General features: G+C 42.1%; 1 protein-coding gene across 5 annotated transcripts in view; it reads left to right on the top strand.

Moving 5' to 3' along the window:
* Positions 1-538: 538 nt before the first annotated feature.
* Positions 539-22,008, top strand: part of MOGAT1 (monoacylglycerol O-acyltransferase 1) — a 42,762-nt gene continuing 21,292 nt past the window's right edge. For 2 of the 5 annotated variants that reach the window (XR_007125819.1, XM_047721333.1), the window contains exons 1-3: positions 558-1,037; positions 16,639-16,817; positions 17,622-17,826. Coding sequence is in view for 4 of the 5 variants with exons in the window: in XM_047721333.1 (XP_047577289.1) it covers positions 698-1,037; positions 16,639-16,817; positions 17,622-17,826 (724 nt within the window). In the remaining variant the exon portion in view is untranslated. Of the gene's footprint in view, positions 1,038-16,638; positions 16,818-17,621; positions 17,827-22,008 lie in introns of all 5 variants that reach the window. The other 3 variants (XM_047721334.1, XM_047721335.1, XM_047721336.1) reach the window with 3 other exon arrangements.

Consider the following 22,008-nt stretch of genomic DNA (forward strand, 5'->3'; position numbering starts at 1 on the left):
CAACTCCCTCAGTTAACTAGATTCACCTTTATAGCTCAAGCTCACTTCTTCAGAGACTTCCCTGACCTCCAGCTTAAGTCCTAGAGCCCTCCTACAGTCATTCACAATAGGGTTTCACTTTGCAATTATACACCCAATTATGTGGTTATTTTGCTTAATGTTTGTCTCCGCCCGTAATTTGTACTGAGAGCAGGATCAATGAGTGTCTAGGTAACCAGGTATAAGGCCAGGGCCCAGAATGGTTCCTGACCTGTGGTAGGTATTCAGTCAGTATCTGTTAAAGGAATGAATAAATGAAAGGTTTCCGGAACTAGTGTAGGGATCTGAGTATCCAAGAGAGGAAGTCAGATCTCTGCCTCTCCTCTCCCGCCGGAGTTAAAAGGTGAGGTAGGGTACACACACCAATAAACACACAGAATACACAGAAGCAATGTCCCGCACCTCCTTCTAGCTGGTGGTCGATTTCTTGAACTAATCCTTCTCCATCCAGAGTGTTCGGAGGAAGGGGTGGGCTTAAGGGCAGATACTGAAGGTGATCGAGTAGCTGAACAACGATCAGATCCCAGTGGAGATCCCAGGTCCTCCGCAAGGCTGCAGAAGCCCAGGCTGCCGAGCTCGGGCAGGCCACCAGCTGACCCCTCGCCATCCCTAGTACCCACAACGGCGCGCTCTCATCAGCGCCCTGGCGCTGGGACCAATGCGCCCGGGCGCGCCAGCTGCACCGCGGCCCGGGCGCGCGCGATTGGCAGCCCCCAGCCTCAGCCCTCCCACCCCACCCCCAGACGAAGTCCGGCCCCCGCCTGCTACCCGGGCGTCGCCGCCGCTTCCCCCTCGCCGCCCCGGGGCTGTCCCGCGCGGGGCCGGAACCCGGCCGCTCACTCCTCCCAGGCTCCGCGATCAACAAGGCGCCCGCAGTCGGCGCAGTCCTGTCCCGGGCCGGAGCATGAAGGTCGAGTTTGCGCCGCTCAACATCCCGCTGGCGCGGCGGCTGCAGACCGCCGCGGTACTGCAGTGGGTCCTGTCCTTCCTGCTGCTCGGTAAGGACCCCGCGCGCTCCCGGGCGCCAGTCTACACGGTGCAGGGGGTCTCCGTCTCCTCCCTCGCCGAGAGTCCTTGTCCAAGGACGCGATTAGATCCGCCAGCCCTTCTTCCCGTGTAAGTCAGAACAAGCAGGTCAGAGAGGGCTTTGGAGAGCTAACTTGGGACTCTTGGTTTTTCTCCCCACGTGCACCTCATAGCGAAGGACTGTTTGACAACTGTTTTCCCTGGGATTTTTTTTTTTTAATTGATGCCTACCTTACCTACAGTAAAAGGCACTGATGATAATTATGCTATTTGATGAGTTTTGGGAAATGGATACACCCAGATGTCACCACAATCCAATCAAGCCATGGAACATTGCACTATAGGCCTGCAAAGTTAGTAAACTCGTTTCCTGAATTGTCGACTGATTAAAAAAAAAACAAAACAACAATGCTCGAGTATTTACAGCCTGATTCCTTCCTCATCCCACCCTCGTGACAAATAGCCGTGTAAGCGTTTCCGTGTTTAAGATCCCTCAGGTGCAGAAAGGTACCTTTGTACAAGGAAGGCTGCAGCAAACATAGGTTTCGCTTGGGTGGCTTCTGTAGGTAAATAACTCGACCCAAGGGTGTGTTCTAGCGGGTTCCCGAGTTAATCCCATCGAGAAAGGCACCTTGAGGGCGTCGCTAGATGGGGCCGGTTGGGTTACCCGAGCGCTTTTTTTTTTTTTTTTTTCCTGGATGTTTGTTCAGCTCTCGGAGTAAATGGGGCGTGGATGGTATGAAACGAGGGAGGAATTACCGAAAACTTGGCTGTCCTGAAGGCTAACAGCATTTGTATGCTATAATAAGATCATGGGTTCTACCCTGTGGAGGCCACAATGATAATAATAAATTCTTTGCACTGTAGAAGTCTACAGTTTTGAAATGCTTTCACATTTTGAATGCCTGGGTCAGTGGTTCTTGACCCTGGTTATACATTAGAATCACTGGGGGGAGCTTCTAAAAAATATAGGTGTTCGGGCTCTATCCCTAGTATCTTTAATAGGTTCGTTTCAGAATGGAGCCTGTGGATCAATATTTTGTGTATCTATGTAACTATATAAATGTGTGTGTGTATACACACACGAACTCTCCAAGTGACTCTAGGGTGCAGCTAGGGTTTACTGAAAAAGGAACTTCAAACCAGTAACTCATTAAGTGTTCACAGGCCAAACCCCGAGACAGGTGTGGCAACATTACAGTCCAAGGAGCAAAGGACATCACAGCATAACACTGATTGAGGGCTTAGTGTGTGCCAAGCCCTGTTCTAAGCACCATACACCATCAACCCTGCGATCTTCCCAACAACTCTATGAGACAAGGAGTGTGCGTCCCTGCACTCATTGGACAGATGAGGAAACTAAGAGGTGAAGTAAATTGTTCGAGGTCACATAGCTGGTCGGAGCTCGAGGAGCTGGGTGCAATCCCAAATATGCTGCACAGGGTCCCTGCTTTAACCACTGTGCTGCCCACTCCAGTGGCTCCAACTTGGAGACTGTCTAACTTGCTGATCAGTCGCACACCTCTGGTGGCTCACGGTCCTTTCCTTTTATGGCAGTCATTGTCATTGCTTGTATTTATGTATTTCTGTGGTTACTTGAGAAAGGTCTGCATGACCAACCTTGTCCATCAGCTCAGTGTGGGAGCACTCAGTACGTGCCTGGCCCCTGGAAGGCACAAAGTAAATACTTGTTGAATGACTGTCTCCACTGTGTCACCCAGAAGGGAGGCTCTCCGCTCCCATGTGTCTCTAGTTGTATTAACCTGCATCACCCTCACAGCAACCGTTGGAGGTAGGCCCTACCCCATACTTATTTTACAAACGAAGGTGCCTAGAGGTGAAGTCAGTTGCTCAAGGTCACAGGTGGGGGAGCCACAGGTGTCAAATGTGAGTTAACCAGTGACTGAGGTATGACTAATGATTCTTAATTTGAGTCAGACTAGAGTGGCTTACAGACCATTTAAATGCCTTTTATTGCATGCATTTGACATTTTTGTTACTAGGAGGGTATTATTTTGCACTATATGTAGCAGTAATTTTATTTTGAAACTTTCAAACATGCAAAAAGTAGAGAGAAGTATGTGAACTCTCATATATACCCATTACCTGGGTTTATAATTATTTTAACAATTTACCATATTAGTTTTATCTATTGTTTTTGCAAAGATTTTAAATCATAGTATATTTTAATCCTAAATACTTTGGTATGCATATATAAGATTAAGTATTTTTTACATATTCATAGTACACATGTAGTATAATTAACAATCATTGCTTCAAATCATTTAAACTAAGTGCATATTTCCTAAACTGTGTCGGAAATACACTTTTCTTTTTTTTTTTTTTTTAAAGATTTTATTTATTTATTTGACAGACAGAGATCACAAGCAGGCAGAGAGGCAGGCAGACAGAGAGAGAGGGAGAAGCAGCCTTTCTGCTGAGCAGAGAGCCCTATGCAGGGCTCTATCCCAGGACCCTGGGATCAAGACCTGAGCCGAAGGCAGAGGCTTTAACCCACTGAGCCACCCAGGCGCCGGGAAATACACTTTTCTTGGTGATTTATTTGAACCAGGTTCCAAGTAAGACCCTTGTGTTGCATTTGGTTTTTATGTGTCCTTTAATTTAGAACAGTGTTCCTATTTGTTTTCCTTTCTGCGAAAGGCTAAAGAAAGGAGGTTATCTGTCCTGCAGGGTGTCTCCCTTCGTGGTTTTCCTGATTGCTTCTTTTGTAATGTTAACCTGTCCTCCAACACCCTGTATTTCTTTCTTTCTTTTTTTTTTTTTAACCCTGTATTTCTTCTACAGTGGAAGTTAGATCTAAGACTTAATGAGATTTATTTATGTATTTTTAAGATTTTTATTTATTTGGGACAGAGCGCACAAGCTGGGAGAGCGGCAGAGGAAGAGGGAGAAGCAGACTCCAGCCCGGGATCATGACCTCAAGCAATGGCAGAGGCTTAACCTGCCACCCGGCCTGCCAAGGCTTGATTCAATGTAAATGAAACCTTTGTGGCAAGGCCTCTTCCCCAGGCACCTCTGTGTGCTTCACACTGCTCCATTAATGATCCTTGCCTGAGTCAACTGCTAAGTGAGACTGCAAAACGCTAGTTTTCTTATTCTGTCATTTACTGGCTAGAATTTCTGCAAAGAATAATTTTTCTCCATCATTTAGGGCCATTTGACTACCCTACAATTCAATTCGTACTGGAAAGGTAGGATAAGAGCTTACTTCTTTCTTTCCATTTAATTTATCAATCTTGAAGGAAGGAGTAGATGTAGAAGCAACTTTCGGTGGTGTCAAGGGAGTTTTTATTAACTGTCTATTTTAAGACCTCTAAATCAAAGTCTTGGAAAGCATTTTCCTTTCCAGGAAATGAGTTGAAGCTATTAGCCCTTGAAATATATTTTAAAAATCTCAAAATGTTTCATTTAGTCGTGCAATCACTCTTTCCTTGAAATAAATGTTAAATACCTGTCATCCAGTTTTATAACATTGTATTAGTATTAGGTGGATGACATAATGATTTGATGCATATGTTTATGACAAAATGATTTCCACAATAAGTTTACTTACTGTCTATCATCTTACATAGTTACAAATATTTTTTCTTTTTTTTTTTTTTTTAAGATTTTATTCATTTATTTGACAGAAGGATCACAAGGAGGCAGAGAGGCAGGCAGAGAGAGAGGGGGAAGCAGGCTCCCTGCTGAGCAGAGAGCCAGATGCAGGCCTCTATCCAGGACCCTGAGATCATGACCTGGGCCGAAGGCAGAGGCTTAACCCATTGAGCCACCCAGGCGCCCACAAATATTTCTTCTTTGTGATGAGAACTTTTAAGACTTTCTCTTTTAGCAACTTTCAAATACAATATAGTATTGTTGGGACATCTGCGTGGCTCAGTCGGTTAAATGGCTGCTTTCAGCTTAGGTCCTGGTATTGAGTCCCATATCAGGCTCCCTTGCTCAGTCAGCATGGTGTCTGTTTCTCCCTCTAGCTCTGCCTGCTGCTCCCTCTGCTTGTGCTCTCTCTCAAATAAATAAATAACATCTAAAAAAAAAATACACACACACACACACACACAGACACATATATACATACAGTATTGTTGACTATAGTCGCTATGCTGTGCATTCCATCCCCAGCACTTACTTATCTTATAACTGGAAGTTTGTACCTTTTGACCCCCTTCACTCAATTTGCCCACCCCTCCACCCCCTGCTTCTGGCAACCGCTAATCTGTTCTCTGTTTTTACAAATTCGTTTTTTGGTTTTGTGTTTGTGTTTTGTGGGGGGAGGGGTACAAGGGTGGAGGGGCAGAGGGAGAGGAAGAGAGAATCTTAAGCAGTCTCCACGCTGGGCATGGAGCCTTATGTGGGGTTCAGTCTCCCAACCCTGAGATGATGACCTGAGCTGAAACTAAGAGTCTGATATTCAACGGACTGAGCCACCCAGGCACACCTATGAATTAGTTTTGTTTGCTTTCTTTTTAAAATTTCACACACAAGTGAGATCATACAATGTTTATCTTTCTCTGTCTCACTTATTCCACTTAGCATAATGTCCTCAACGTCTGTCCAGTGGTATCACACGTGGCAGAATTTCCTTCCTTTTTTGTTTTATGGCTGGATAACATATATATCTTTATCCATGGACACTTAATGTCGTTTCCATGTCTTGACAACTGTAAGCAATGCTGCAGTGAACACGGGGGGGTGGGGGTGAAGGGCAGATTTCTGAGATGATGATTTCATTTCCCTTGGATAAATTCCCAGAGTGGGATTGCTGGATCACCAGCCATCCAATCTTAATATTCAAGAAACTGAACCATTATATACTAGTTTGTGGGCTACCAGCCTGCTAACCTGAAAGTAGGAAGCTGACAAAGAGAGAGCCAGCATTTACTTATCCGTCTTTTACCTGTAACCGCTTGTGGCAGAGAGGACTAGATTTCCTTTTTTAGATGACAAGACTGGAACGTAAGAGGTTAAGTGTCTTGCTTAGATGGCATTGGATTGGCCCATGATCTTCTACTGAGTGGGTTTATTTATTTACTTGAGCATTGTTCTTGAAGCATGGCTGACATACAGTTTGATATGTATACAATTTGATATGATACAGTATACAGTTTGATAAGCTGACATATATCTCTCCAAGACATCACCACAGTAAGACAATGAACCTCATCCCAAAGGTTTGTCATACCCCCTTTGTAATCCCTCTTTCTCCATTGCCCTTCATCTCCTGTGTTTTCTCTCCTACAGATTGGGTTGCATAGTGTTTTATATAAATGGAGGCATGCCATAGGTACTCTTTTTTGGTCTGGTTTCTTTTACCCAACATCATTATTTTCAGATTGGATCTTGTGTGTATAAGTAGTTCACTGCCTTTTGTTTTGAAGGCGTATTCTAGTGAAGGGATACATTGGAATTTGTTCATATGTTGGTGAATAGTTGGGTTGTAGGTATTATGAATGATGTTGCTGTGAATTTCTGCCTACAAGTCTTTGTATGAACATGTGCTTTCTTTATTCTTTATTTCCAAACCTGGGAACATAATGGCTGGTCACAGTATGGTATTTGCATATTTAACTTAAAAAAAAAAAGATTTTGTCTATTTATTTGAGATAGAGACAGAGAGCACAAATGGGGGCGGGGAGGGGAAAAGGGGCAGGAAGAGAGGAGGAAGCGGGAGCCTGAGACAGGGGTGATTCCAGGAGTCTGAGATCGATCATGACCTGAACCAAAGGTGGATGCTTAGCCAGCTGAACCACCCAGGTACCCCAGGTTTAACTTTTTACGAAACTGCCAAATTTTCTTCCCAAGTGGTTGTACCATTTTTCTATTCATACCAATAGTGTATGAAAGTTCCAGTTGCTCCAGATCCTTGCCATCACTTGATACACCCATTTTTTAAAATTTTGGGATTTAATAAGTGCACAGTAGTGTTTCATTGTGGTTTTAGTTTGCATTTCCCTGATGACTAATGACGTTGAGCTTCTTTTTCATATACTTATTTGCTATTTGTGTATCTTACCTTTTGAAGTACCTGTTGAAATCTTTTGCCCATTTTTAGTTGGGTTGCTTGTTTTCTTTCTATTGGGTTTAGAGAGTTGGTTGTGTTCTTTGGGATGCAAGTCTTTTTTTTTTTAAGATTTTATTTATCTGACAGAGATCACAAGCAGGCATAGAGGCAGGTAGAGAGAGAGAGGAAGGGAAGCAGGCTCCCCGCTGAGCGGAGAGCCCGATGCGGGGCCGTGGGATACAAGTCTTTTTTTTTTTTTTTTTAAGATTTTATTTATTTGACAGAGATCACAAGCAGGCATAGAGGCAGGCAGAGAGAGAGGAAGGGAAGCAGGCTCCCCGCTGAGCGGAGAGCCCGATGCGGGGCTGTGGGATACAAGTCTTTTTTGTCAGGTATATACTTTGTATAGAATTTTCTTCCACTCTCGGGCTTATCTTTTCATTCTCTAAATTGTCTTTGAAAGAACCGGTGTTTTTAACTTTGGCAGAGTCCAATCTATCCATATTTTCTTTGTGGATTGTGTTTTTGGTGTTTTATTTAGGGACCCAAGGCCAGAAAGATTTTTTTATATTTTCTTCTACATGTTTTATGGTTTTAGGTTTTATTTAGAGGTTGGCGATCCATTTGAGATTACTTTTTGTATGTGCTGCAAGGTCGAAGTTCATTTTTCCGGCATATGTGTAATCCAGCTGTTCCTGCCCCGTGTCTTAAAAAACAAAACAAAAACAGAATCTGTCCCTTCTCTGCTGTAGTGCCCTGTGTTTTTGCGGGAAGTTAGGTATTCGTATTTGGGTGGGTTTACTTCTGGACTGTCTGTTCTGTTCCATTCATCTGTTTGTCTATCTTGATGTCAGTACAATGCTGTTGTGATTGCTTTAGCTTTATAATAATTTATGGAATCAGATCTTGTTCTCCCTCAGACCTTGGTGCTTTTTTTTTTTTCAGAGTGGTTTTGATAATCAAATAGATTCTTTGTGTTTCCATTTGCACTTTAGAATCAGCTCATCAGTTATCACACAAAAAAATGCCTGTTGGGTTTCCATTGGAATTGATTTTTTTATTGCGATTAATCTATAGATGAATTTGGAGAAAATTGATATCTCAAAAAATACTGAGTCTTCCACTGTGTGATTTTATTTATAGCAGAAGTTTTTAAACTTCAGATGCTATTTAAGAATGACTTGGGGATTTTTGTTAAAATGCAAATTACCGGGGCACCTGGGTGGCTCAGTGGGTTAAAGCCTCTGCCTTCTGCTGGGGTCATGATCTCAGCGTCCTGGGATCAGCCCCACATCGGGCTCTCTGCTCAGCAGGGAGCCTGCTTCCTCCTCTCTCTCTGCCTGCCTCTCTGCCTGCTTGTGATCTCTGTCTAATAAATAAACAAAATCTTTAAAAAAAAATGCAAATTACCCAGAGAATTTGATTCTGTAGGTCTCAGGGAGGGCCATTATATGTTTTTATTTTTCAAGTTTTTTTTTATTATTTATTTGACAGACAGAGATCACAAGTAGGCAGAGAGGCAGGCAGAGAGAGAGGGGGAAGCAGGCTCCCCGCTGAGCAGAGAGCCCGATGTGGGGCTCTATCCCAGGACCATGGGATCATGACCTGAGCCGAATGCAGAGGCCTTAACCCACTGAGCCACCCAGGTGCCCTTAAGCTTTTTATTTTGAAATAATTTCAGAAATATTCACTGTAGAAAATAGAAATTCTGGGCACCTGGGTACCTGCGTAGCTCTGTTGGTTAGGCGTCTGCCTTCAGCTCAGGTCATGATCCCAGAGTCTGCTTTTCCCTCTGCCCATTCTCCCCCTCATGCCTGCTCACTCTTTCTCTCACAAAAATAAATAAATAAAATCTTTAAAAGAAAAAAAAAGAAAAGAAAAATTCTAGAAAATTACAAAAATTCCAATATTCCTTCACCAGATTCCCCAAATGTTAACATTTTACCATGTTTTTTTTTCTTTCTCTGTCCCTGTCTCTCTCTTTTCACAAACACACACATGCGCGTGCACACACACACACACACACACACACATGCATAGTTACTTTTTTTTTTTAAGTCTTTAAGGATAAGTTACAGACTTGGTTTTTCTTTATACTTAAGTACTTTGGTGTATATTTCCTAAAACCAAGGATATTCTCTTATATAACCACAGTACAATTATCCAAATGAGAAAAAGAACTGGTACGTTCAACAGCCTAATCCATACACAGACCCTATTCATATTCCGGTAACTGCCCCACAAATGTCCTTTATAGCAAAGGAACCCACATGTTGTATTTAGTTATGTCTCTCTTTAATTATGGTTTTCAGTTTGTAGCTACACAAAATAGTTGTGCTTATTTTGTCCTTCAAATGGTAAACATTTCAGAAATATTAGGAACATGGGACTAGTTTCAACTGGATCCTGGTAATTTATGTGCATTCATTAGGTGAAGAAGTAGGTCCAATAATGAATTTGCTTTTAGATGAGAAAAATGCAGTTCCCTCTCCCTAAAACTTTTTAAAAGCAATGCGGAACGGAACCATGTATGAGGAATACTGAGATGGAAAATTCTGCAGAGGGATCTGAGGTTTGTCTTTTAGTACCATCCTAAGAAACTCTGGGAGGTAAGTTCCCTAAATAGGAATTTTAAAAATCAGAAGAATGTTACGCTTACATTCTTATAATCAACAGATGGCTCTGATTGTGTTTTGAAATACAGTGCCTCAGGAACAGGAAAGAAGAGAATGTGATGTGCTAAATTTTGAATTCCATTTTCTTCTTCCATACTCTGTTGCATGGTTAAAATAAGTATAGAAACAATTTTCATAGGGGAGAAATGAAAACTTCTTGGATACAAGAGGGAAGGATACACATACAAATTAAACATCTCCAATTATTTCTTAGTATTGGCCGTTATTTAATCCAAATAAATAAAACTTAAGTAGTTTTTGCAGTATTTTTCTGATCCTGTTTGCTCATGGAAATTTAATAGAATCATGTTCAAGACGAGACTATTCTCACGTAAGTGGATTTGTTCTAGTTTGTTTTCTTATTTCTTTCTAGTGGAGCCATTTTGTTCTTTCTTCTTTTTTTTTTTTTTTTTTAAGATTTTTTATTTATTTGTTTGACAGAGAGAGACAGTGAGAGAGGGAACACAAGCAGGGGGAGTGAGAGAGGAAGAAGCTGGCTTCCCGCTGAGCAGGGAGCCAGATTTGGGGCTGGATCCTGGTACGCTGGGATCATGACCTGAGCGGAAGGCAGGCACTTAAAGACTGAGCCACCCAGGTGCCCCATTTTGTTTCTTTTTAAAAAATAATCTTGATTATAAGATAATTCAGACTAGTTATTAGAAGAATTGGAAAGTGTAGAAGGGCTTTTAAAGACCCTAGAGAAAGTCCATATTCTTATTCAGAGGTAATTATTATCAATATTTTAGTGTATTTTTTTCCTCCTGTTTACCTATTTATTAAAACTTATTTTTACTAAAGTAATACGCACACTGGAGAACAAATCAAATAACATTTTGGAGTGAATCGTTTGCCATTGGTGTTTTTGAAGGTCTCAAGCAGTAGTGGGGGCTAAGAACGTTTATGGAGAGTTTCCCATACACTGCCACTATTCCAAAGCCTGTGTGTTCTCTAAGTTTTATTAACCAACTATTTTTCCGTGTTCTAAATATTGCTGTCTGATATCTTGAAAAACTGATAAACTGAGAACTTAAAGGATTTATCAGTTTATATACATCAGGTCTTTGAAGAAGTGCCTATAGGTAAAACATGTCATTAGGATTCATGGACTTTTCAAATTCTGCCAGCATTGATGGGCGTTTTGCCCTGGATCAGACAATGCCTTTGCATTTGTGCTTTCTAATCAGCACCCTTGAACTGGTGTCAGCATCCCGGTGAGTGCACTGAAGTCAGGAAGGGGCGGGGGACAGCAGAGGAAGGTCATTACATAATGCTGCAGAAATGGCAAATGGGTCCACATAAGCACTGAGGGACATTCCCCACCCCAGAGCGCAGACCTTGCCACCACTCCTTGCCAGAAGTCTTCAGTTCATGGAAAAAGTGTAATCTTCACCCCTGATTTTGCTAGAACTCTTCTTTTTATAAAGCCAGGGGAACCTACAGGCAGCTTTGAAAGCTGCTGAGTGGGTCATTCAGGGATTCCCTCTAAGAGTGAAAGGTTGGAAGTCAAGATTTTTTTTTTTTTTTTTTGCAAATGCAGAGTTGTCTCTGTGAGGTTCCAGCTCATTCCCAGCCAGATAGCAGTGCTTAACCTGCTATGATCAGTTATATGTGTAGGTCATGTATTTCCTCCCATTTTTTAATTTTGGAAAATTTCAAATTTACAGAAGTATTGAAAGAATAGTTCAGTAAGCCTTTTTTTTTCAACCTGGATTCACCAGGTCTTAGCATTTCTCCACATTTGCATGCATACACACACACACACACACTCTCTCTCTCTGTGTGTCCCCCTCCACATACACTTTGTTATTATTGTTGCTGTTGAACCATTTGAAAGTAAGAAAGTAAGTTGTAGACATCAATGCACTTCATGATAAATACTATAGAATGTGTCTCTTGAAAACAAGGAACTTCTACATAATCACAATCCCAATATCATACCCCCAAAATTTGTCAGTGATACAATAATCTTATTTAAAAATGGCTCATATTCAGGTTTCCTTAATTGTCTTCAAATTTTCCTTTAAAGCCAGACCAGCCCCTATACCTTTCTTTTTCCCCCCAAGATTTTATTTATTTGTTAGAGAGAGAGGGGGCAGCAGCAAGGGAGAGACAGAGGGAGAAGCTGACATGCCACCGAGCAGGGAGGCCCCATACGAGGCTGGATCCCAGGACCCCAGGATCAGGACCTGAGCCAAAGGCAGATGCTTAACCAGCTGAGCCACCCAGGTGCCCCACCTTTTATTTGTTTTTTAGTCTCTTATAACTCTGGTATTTTCTGAATAGCCCCAGCTAACTATCTTATAGAATGTCCCGGAGTCTGGACTTGCCTAATTATGTTGTCATGATTAGAGTCAGGTTGAGTGTTTTTGGCAAAAAGACCACAAAAGTAATGAGGTTTATTTCCCATTAGATCATATTAAGAGGTGTCATGTCATTTTGTCCCTTTATTGGTGTTGCTAAATTTAATTACAATGCCATACATTTTGGCTGAGCCTTATTTGTTTCTCTTAGTACTGTTGAAGTGGGTGGGCCATTGCAGCATTATTCATAGTAGCCAAAAGGTGGAAACAAATCAAATGTTGAATGGTGAATGTTGAACAGATGAATGGGTGAACAAGTCATGATATAGTCATATAGGGGAATATTATTCAACCCTAAAAAGGAATGATGTACTGATACACGCTTCAAGACAGATGAACTTCAAACACCTGATATTAAGTGAAAGTCTACAGAAGCTTACATATTGGATCATTCCATTCATACAAAACATCTCGACATAGACATAATGCAGATTGCTGGTTGCCAGGGGCAGAGAAGAAGGGAATAGGGAGTAACTGCCTGATGGGCTCAGGGTTTCATTTTTGAGTGATCTAAGTATTTTGCAACTAGGTAGAATTACAACACTGTGAATGTATTAAGCGCTACCAGATTGATTTCTTTAAAATGGTTCATTTGTGTTATGTGAGTTTCACTGCATTTAAAAAAAGAAGTGAGGGAGAGGCTGCTTCTTGATGATGTACAGGAAGTAGAATCTGTGGGCATGAAGTTATAATAGAGTGTGAATGATAGAGGCTGGCTTTTGGTTTTTCATTCAACGTATACCTCGGTCGTCGTAGCTGAAATTTATGCCTTCTGTGCAACTTGGTTTGTAGATCAAGACACTTTTAAAGGGTATCACTGTCAGTTTTGAGAGCCATGCAGTATGTTGGAGTAGACTTTTTTTTATCTTTTCTCTTTGACCTCCCATTCAGAGGAATCATGTTACCTTGGATTGCTTAATGAGATAAAAATAGAAAAGAGAGGTGATCCGGTCACCTAGTTTTTTAAGTGTTTCTTCTTTCAGTCCAATTTAGGATCATGGGATTTAAAAAGCTATTTTGGTGCTGTAAACGATATGAAATATTAAAGAATGAATGCAATGTGTGCAGTGGGAGTTTAAATGAGAACAACGCCTTTGGATCCTGAGGAATCAGAGTGTATCAAGTGACAGAGGTGTTTCTGCTTGGTGATCCAGGGTTTTCCTGATTGTCCTCTAGAAGTAAATTAAAATGTGGGCAAATGTTATACAAATTTATGTTTCTAGAGAAAATTTGTGAGAAGCCCACATTTTCAAAAAGAAAAGAATGGTTGAATTAGTATTGTCATCCAATGGAATGTGAATCAGTCATCAAAAAGACCATTTTTTTAAAAAATATTTTTATTTATTTATTTGACAGACAGAGATCACAAGTAGGCAGAGAGGCAGGCAGAGAGAGGAGGAAGCAGGCTCCCTGCTGAGCAGAGAGCCAGATTCGGGGCTCGATCCTAGGACCCTGGGATCATGACCTGAGCCGAAGGCAGAGGCTTCAACCCACTGAGCCACCCAGGCGCCCCCAAAAGACCATTTTTGAAGAGGTTTTAATACGAAATTTATAAAATAAAACAGCTAGTGTGAGATCATCATAAGAGATACAATACAGAAACTTAAAAAAAAAAGTGGTCAGCCATGTTAAGGAAACATAACTGTTCATAGGGGAAAAAAAAAAAAAAGACCACAAGGAAAATTTTAACAGTACTTTTGGTTGAGTGATAAGAATGTGGGTGCTGTTTTATCCGCTTTTAGTTTTTGCATTTTCCAAACGTGTGATAGTAAACACCATCACTATAACACCGCTCCCATTTGTCAAGAGTGTGCTAGGCATGATGGCATGTCTACATTTATTTCCCCCTCGTCCTTGAAGGCGGGTGCTGTCATTAGCTTATCTCACAGGTAAAGGCATTAAGGTTCAAGAAGTAAAAGAACTCGCTGCAGGTTAGGCAGCTAGTCGGTGGCAGATTCCAACATGAGCGGTCCAATTCCAGGTCCGTGTTTTAACCATTATCCATGCAGAACATTTAGTGGCTGTTGAAGAGAGATGCAGTATGTATTCAATTAGTGTGTGTGTGTGGTTGGGTTAGTGGAACACCGAATGAGTAGCCTGGGGACTTTATTTCTGGATCTGCTCTTGACTCCTATGGTTCAAATTAAGTTATTATGCTTTTGGTCTCAGTTTCTCCATCATTATAGTAAGGAAAACAGATCCTCCCGTTTGCCTGATTTCTTATGCTTATGAGCCTGCCTACGTGTTTCTAATAAATACTTGTAAGTTTATGGTGCTCTTGCCATGAGCTATGATTTGTTTTGTTTTGTTTTAAAAAAAAAAAAAAGTGTGGGTCTAGGGCTCCTGAGTGGCTCAGTGGGTTAAAGCCCCTGCCTTCAGCTCAGGTCATGATCCCAGAGTCCTGGGATCGAGCCCCGCATCAGGCTCTCTGCTCAGCAGGGAGCCTGCCTCCTCCTCCTCTCTCTCTCTCTCTCTCTCTCTCTCTGCCTCTCTGCCTACTTATAATCTCTGTCTGTCAAATAAATAAATAAAATCTTTAAAAAAATAAAATTAAAAAATTGAAAAAAGTGTGTGGGTTTAAGAATGAGGCAGATTCAGGTTCAAGTCCTTTGGACCCTAAAAATCCCTGAGCTTCAGTTTCCACATCTGCAAAATGGGGACAGTAATATGTACCTTGAGGGTTGGGAGGAGAGAAAATGACATTGCCTGGGGGAGGTGGACATCACTCAGAAACTAATCTCTCCCTTCCCTGCTGCATCTTATTAGCTCACCTGATCTAGTGGAGAATGCAGCTTAATGAGACCCATGGAAGTTTCTTGTACATAATTGACACATGGTAGTGAAATAAAGAGAAAATTAACCAACAGTGGTAAATTGTCAGCACTCAGACCTAGGTAGAGGGAAGCAGGGGAAGCAAAATGAAATGATCCTGATAGGAATGAGGGCAGAGGACACTCTCTTTGGCCGTACTCCTGGAGTCATGGAAACGCCCCTGGCTGTTCCAGAACGTAACAAACACCCCATGGAGGGATAGAGGGCACGTTCTTCCTTAACCTTTCGTGTACTTTCCTTTAATAAACCTTAACCTATCCTGGAGAAAGCAGGTCTGTCCTCTTAAACGGGGGTCAATTCTGTATTTAGGTTAAATCTATACTGGGATATTTACTGATTTATGTATCTCTAGAAATATAAATATATGTTCTGTTTTTGGCAAAAAAAAAAAAAATTGTACCTACAAAACTGTGATAGGTCAAAGTGCTATTAATCAGATACTATGATGGATGGTTTGGAAACAGAACTCTTTGTAGCAAAGTTGATAGGGAGTGGATAGGAGTTTGGGGAACTGAAATCAGCTCTAAAACCAAAACTGCAGAACGTAACAGAAGAAGAGACAAAGGCAATCTTAAAGTCATAGGTAACGGGTGGTATTTATTGGGCACTTACTGTGTGCCAAGTTTTATGACTTTATGCTTCCCTCCTTCTTTCTTATTAATATTTCTCTCCCTCTCTTTTTTTAAAGATTTATTTCTTTATTTGAGAGAGAGCATGGGGGTGGGTGGGTGGGAGGCAGAGAGGGAGAGGGAGCACATTTTAAGCAGGCTGGCTCCCCACAAAGCATGGAACCAAGACCCAGGGCTCCTAGGACCCTGAGATCAGGACCTGAGCCAAAATCAAGTCACATGCTTAACTGACTGAGCCACCCAGACCATCTATATTTCTCTTTTTATAAATATTTTTTAGTATGAGAGCACTGATATAAAAAAAAAAATCTGGCTTAGCTTAATGTATTACTTTAAGGCAAACATTCTTGTCACTACTACCCAGTCAAGTTTTCTTGCTTCATATATTTTGAAGCTATGTCATTCGGTGCATAAACAATTTGGATTTTGCTTTGTCATAATGAAATGTTGTAAGTAGTGAAAGATGAACTAAGATATAAAGAGTTTCTCCTACGCTATTTCTGTCTCTGGCGACAGAGTTCCTGAAAATAGTTTGTTGCTAGAATGTTCCCTCTTTGTGAGCACATAAATAATGGTGGCTCAGCAAGGTAAACACCTATAGTAGGAATTCCTGCGTCCCTTTTTTCAGCAATGATTCCTCCATATATCATGTCAGGGAGGCTGTGCAGACCAGCGACTTTGAGAGTACACTGTGGATTTAGATCAACCAGTTCCTTTCTGTGGGGCTTGGGCAATCCATTTAACCTCTCTATGCCATTTTCTCTTCTACAAAAGGGGCTGTCTGTGGCCACTTCGTTGATACTGTAGCTATGCAAGGACTACATGAAAATATTTTGGGAGAATACAATATAGTACTTGGCATATAGTCAATAGACAATAAATGTTAAATAATACTGTATCATTGCTGTCTTGTTTTATTACCTCACTTGGACTTAGGCTCAGTTTAATGCACCTGGTGTATTAATTAAACCCCCCTGCCATGGACCACTGATTATACAGTACAGTGAGCAGATGCTGACTGACCCTGATTCCTGAGGTCTTTCCCTTTCTTACAGCACAAGTGTGCATTGCAGTCATCGTGATACTGATCGTATACAACTATTGGTTCCTCTATGTCCCTTATATGACATGGCTTTACTTTGACTGGAGTACCCCAGAGCAAGGGGGAAGGAGATCCAATTGGGTCAGAAGCTGGACCGTTTGGAGGTATTTTAAGGACTATTTTCCGATTCACGTGAGTAGAATTGTTTTATGTTGTAGTATCTTGAGCTGGGAGAAGAGTGGAAATTTGTTTTCATCATAAATAGTTCAAGCTTTTCTCTTTGCAGAGGGAGAAAGCCTGCAGATCAGCCCAAATTTCTTTAAAGATTTTTTTTTTTTTAATTTGACAGATCACAAGTAGGCAGAGAGGCAGGCAGAGAGAGACAGGAGGAGGAGGCAGGCTCCCCGCTGAGCAGAGAGCCCCATGCGGGACTTGATCCCAGGAACCTGAGATCATGACCTGAGCTGAAGGCAGAGGCTTTAACCACTGAGCCACCCAGGTGCCCCAATCAGCCCAAATTTCTAAATGGGATCTGAGCTAAATTGACACCATTTTGGAGGCTATGTGCGGGGGGGCTCTGGGCTCAGGAAATAGTTTATACATTTGGAAATAGCTCTAACCCAGAGAACTAAACAAGTCATGTTTTCCATTTCCTTTTTTGTTTGTTTGTTTTTAATATTTTATTCATTTATTTATTCGAGAGAAGAAGCAAGAGAGAACACAAGCAGAGGGGAGAGTGAGAAGCAGCCTCCCCACCCAGCCTCCCCACCACCTCCCCACCTGCCTCCCCACCAATCAGGGATCCCAATGTGGGATCCCAGGACCCCGAGATCATGACCTAAGCAGAAGGCAGACACTTGACTGACTGAGCTACCTAGGCGCTCCTCTGTTTCCTTCTGACGTAAAAACTAATCATGAGTTTCTTGGTTTCCTATTGGAACCTAATCTGAACCTTTTTTTTTTTTTTTTTTTTTTTTATCTCACTCTATATGGTAGCTCATCAAAACCTGGGATTTGGATCCAAGTCGCAACTATATATTTGGGTTTCACCCCCATGGAGTGCTTGTTGCTGGAGCCTTTGGAAATTTTTGTACAAATTATTCGGACTTCGAGGAGCTGTTTCCTGGCTTCACTGCATATCTTCATGTGCTCCCATTTTGGTTCCGCTGTCCACTCTTTCGAGACTATCTGATGACCAGTGGTAAGTGAAGGCAGATTCTTATTTCTCCAGTGTTTGAGGGTGGTGGGATCACACAGGATGTCCCCTCCCAAACACAGGTTTATAGTTTTGTTTTTTTTTTTTTTTTAAGATTTTACTTATTTATTTGACAGAGAGACGGAGAACACAAGTCAGGCAGAGAGAGAGGGAGAAGCAGGCTCCCTGCCGAGCAGAGAACCCAATGAGGGGCTCGATCCCAGGACCCTGAGATCATGACCTGAGCTGAAGGCAGAGGCTTAGCCCACTGAGCCACCCAGGCGCCCAGGTTTATGGTTTCTTAGTCAAGCCCTGTGTCTGTATCCCTGTTTGATTCTTCCCATGCTGCTTGGATGTTTCTCGTCTCTCCCACTGGACTGGAAGTTTCAGGAAGACCCAGACTATTTCCTTTTTCCCCCCACTCCTTTCTAGCATAAGGTCTGGGATATAGGACTGTTCAACAGATATTAATTCAATGCAAGAATAAATTGATAAATGCATTTTGTGTATCCAGATGTGGAAGAAAGAATCTTGGGTCAAACAAGTGATAGATTGCACCTTCGGAGAAGCACTTTGCCTGTGTTTATGAGCATTAGAGATGGAAAATAGCCTCCAATATATCTTGAAGTAACAGCCGTGTATAAGTGAAGCATACTCAGTTTGAGTTTTTCTTCCCAGATTAAATAGAACTTGGCTCAGAACGGAGTTCATTTTACTCTGCTACTCTGAACTAGTGGAAGACTCTTTGATTAATGAAACCATGATTCTACCAATTCCAAGAATAAAATTGAGCTGAAATACTATAAAGACACATATGAGTGTGTACAGAGGCTAAGCTTGTGTGAACAGCTCTCACGTCAGTTTGAGGGGTTCAGTTTTTTTTTTTTTTTTTAAGATTTTATTTATTTATTTGACAGAGAGAGATCACAAGCAGGCAGAGAGGCAGGTAGAGAGAGAGGAGGAAGCAGGCTCCCTGCTGAGCAGAGAGCCCGATGCGGGGCTTGATCCCAGGACCCTGAGATCATGACCTGAGCCGAAGGCAGCGGCTTAACCCACTGAGCCACCCAGGCGCCCCTGAGGGGTTCAGTTTATTTGATTTTTTAACCTGACCAACTTATTGACTCAGCATGAACTACAGGACCTTACAAAGTGCTTTATGTTTATGGTCATCGTCTACATTAACTATTGTTGTCTTGCATTTCTGGGATATGAAGAAAAGTGGGTAGCCTTTTTTTGAAAATGTGTAATTTCAGGATAAGTGGCATATTCAAAGATAGAATTTTCCAGGGTCTCCCAGGTTTTCATTAATTCCTATTAATCTCTTAAGTCTCTGTTGTCATTGTACACCTGATAGGAAATCACTAACTACCAGAGGACTGGGATCCCTGGCTGGGTTTTCAGGTACTGCATATGGACCCACCTTCATCCTTAGGGCCCTGGGCTCTCTGTCCAGTCTGGCTGTCACTGCGTGTGGCCTCTAGAGGGCGCCCCAAACCTCCAAACTATTATACAGGCAAAAAATCCCTCCCTTGTTTTGCAGACATTGATTGGGTTAGTTTTATAAGAGGAAAAAAAATTAAAGGGAAATTTTTTAAATTTCAAAAAAAGCACAGAAATATATTTCCAATATACTGTTTTCTGATTCCAAGCTGCAAGTGAGTTTGGGTAGTGGTAACTGAGAGCAGGTGTGGCAAATTTATGGTACAAGAGATGTAGGAACACCCCTTTCCGTGGCCATGTCAGATACATGTAGTCAACCTTAAGAGTCTTTCTCCATATAGTGCCCTTGGAGTCATTGCCATTTGCTCGAGCTGGCATTTGAGATTAAGCTTGTCTGTCCTTTCTGGCTTATGACATCATGGGATCTTTTCCTTTCTGCCATCACCTGCGTTATTTCTAAAAGCTAGATAAAAAAATATCCAAACTGAAGCTAAATAAAATATCCAAACTTGTAGCCAAATAAAAGCTAAAATAAAGCTAAATAAAGTTAAATAAAAATATCGAAATTTGTACCTGGTAGAGCCTTAGGGTGTCCTTATCTCAAAGTTTGGAGAGTTCTCAATTTTTTCCTAGAACCAGCTTCCAGGATGGCCCCTGGTCCAAGGCTGCTTTTCTACTCTATGCCTGGCTTGGTGGCTGCGTCTCTGGGTGTGAAAGACAGACAGACATGTGTACCAAACCTCATGCAGTAAAGAAGCAATAGAGGGGTGCCTGGGTGGCTGTCACTAAGCGGCTGCCTTCAGCTCAGGTCATGATCTCAGGGTCCTGGGATCAAGCCCCACATCCAGCTCTCTGCTTGGCAGGGAGCCTGCTTCCCCCTCTCTTTCTGCCTGCTGCTCTGCCTACTTGTGATCTCTCTCTCTGTCAAATAAATAAATAAAGTCTTAAAAAAAAAAAGAAGCAGCAATAGAGTTTCAGAGGTCCTTTGCTGACCAGTGCCTGCTTTGCTCTTACCCAAGGGATTTCTGTCACTGTAAGTCCCCATAAGTCCCCCCTCCAAACTACTCCTCTGTGGTCCATTTTGGTGAACCTCTACTCATCAGCCAGGGCACATTCTGTGTTTTGAGGCTCATGTTCCTTCCCATGTGCCCAGTACGGCTTGGCAGGTAGCAGAGATCAGATCACAACAGCCACGTATATAGCCCAGATGAGGTCGATATGAAAAACAGCTGATGGATTTGACAAGACTTAGGGACTGATGTGGCCTCATGAAGGTAGCAACTATATATGTCGTATCATCAGCATCTAGCACAGTGTCTTGCCTATAGCAGGTGCTCAAGAAGTGTTTTGAATGAGAGAATGAGTGATGAGTCAACGTGGTTGCTAAGAAGAGGGGGGTATGTATGGGAGGAGCCTATACCTCTGACTTGTGTGACAAGATAGGTGATGGTCCCATTTACCTTGAGAGGTAATGTTGTAAGAGGAACACAGTGCACTGGGTTTGGAAACATGGAGTTTGTGGTGTCTTTGAGTTGGTGAGGTAGAAATGTCCATTGGGCCATTGGAAGTGTGGGTGTAGAGCCTCAGGAGGAAAATGTCCCAGGAGATGGATTTGGGAGAGCTCAGCACACTTAAGTTGTACTTGAATCCTTGTATGTAGATAACATTAGAAGATATTAGAGACTCTGAAGGAGCCTGTCTTAGTTCAGCCTGCTGTAACAGAATACTATAGACTGGGTGACTTAAATAATAGACATTTATTTCTCACTCTTCTGGAGGCTGGATGTCCAAGATCAAGGCCCTGGCAGATCTGGTGTCTGATTAGAGATCCTTTCCTGGCTTAAGGATAGTCATCTTGTTAGGTCCTCTCTTCCTCTTTTTGTAAGGACACTGATCCCATCTTGGGGCTATGTTCTCATGACCTAGTTACTTTCCAAAGGCCCTACCTCTTAATACCTTCCTACTGGGGATTAGGGTTTCAACATAGAAATTTTAGAGGAATACAAATATGCAGGTCTTAGAGCTCTAAGTCATAGCAGCATTTAAGGATGGTCTATAAAGAGAGCCCAGAGAGGGAACTGAGAAGTGGCTGGAGGAGAGCTGGTGTCTGGAAACTCAGAAGGCCCCCTTTCCGGCGCCTGGGTGGCTCAGTGGGTTAAGCCGCTGCCTTCGGCTCAGGTCATGATCTCAGGGTCCTGGGATCGAGTCCCGCATCGGGCTCTCTGCTCAGCAGGGAGCCTGCTTCTCTGTCTCTCTCTCTGCCTGCCTCTCTGTCTACTTGTGATCTCTCTCTCTGTCAAATAAATGAATAAAATCTTTAAAAAAAAAAAAAAAAAAAAGAAGGCCCCCTTTCCAATGGAATTAATGCCTCCAGCTCCCACTCCAGGCATGCAGGGCAGAATGGCAATGCCTTGAACTCAAGAGAAGTTCAAACCCATTGAGACTCAGGTTCTCTACCCTCTAACCCTCCTTCTTCTGTCTTTTTAGTAAGTGGTTGGTCAGTCAGAATCCTGCCTTATTTTCTATTCCCCCAGTAATAGGCACTTATAGTAAAATGAGCATATAGCTGTCCTTTGAGAAATGAGGTATGTTGTGTCTTAATAAAGCCTGCCTGACACATTCTTTTATGACTCAAAAAATAGATAAAGCCATGAATGGAAGGAAACAATAAGACTTTAAAAAGCAATTATCTCTGTAATACAGGTCATGAGTGGCTTGTATTTTTTTGTTTTTTTTTTTCCATTTAAG

The sequence above is a fragment of the Lutra lutra genome, chromosome 3 (genome assembly GCF_902655055.1).
Source record: "Lutra lutra chromosome 3, mLutLut1.2, whole genome shotgun sequence".
NCBI lineage: Eukaryota > Metazoa > Chordata > Mammalia > Carnivora > Mustelidae > Lutra > Lutra lutra.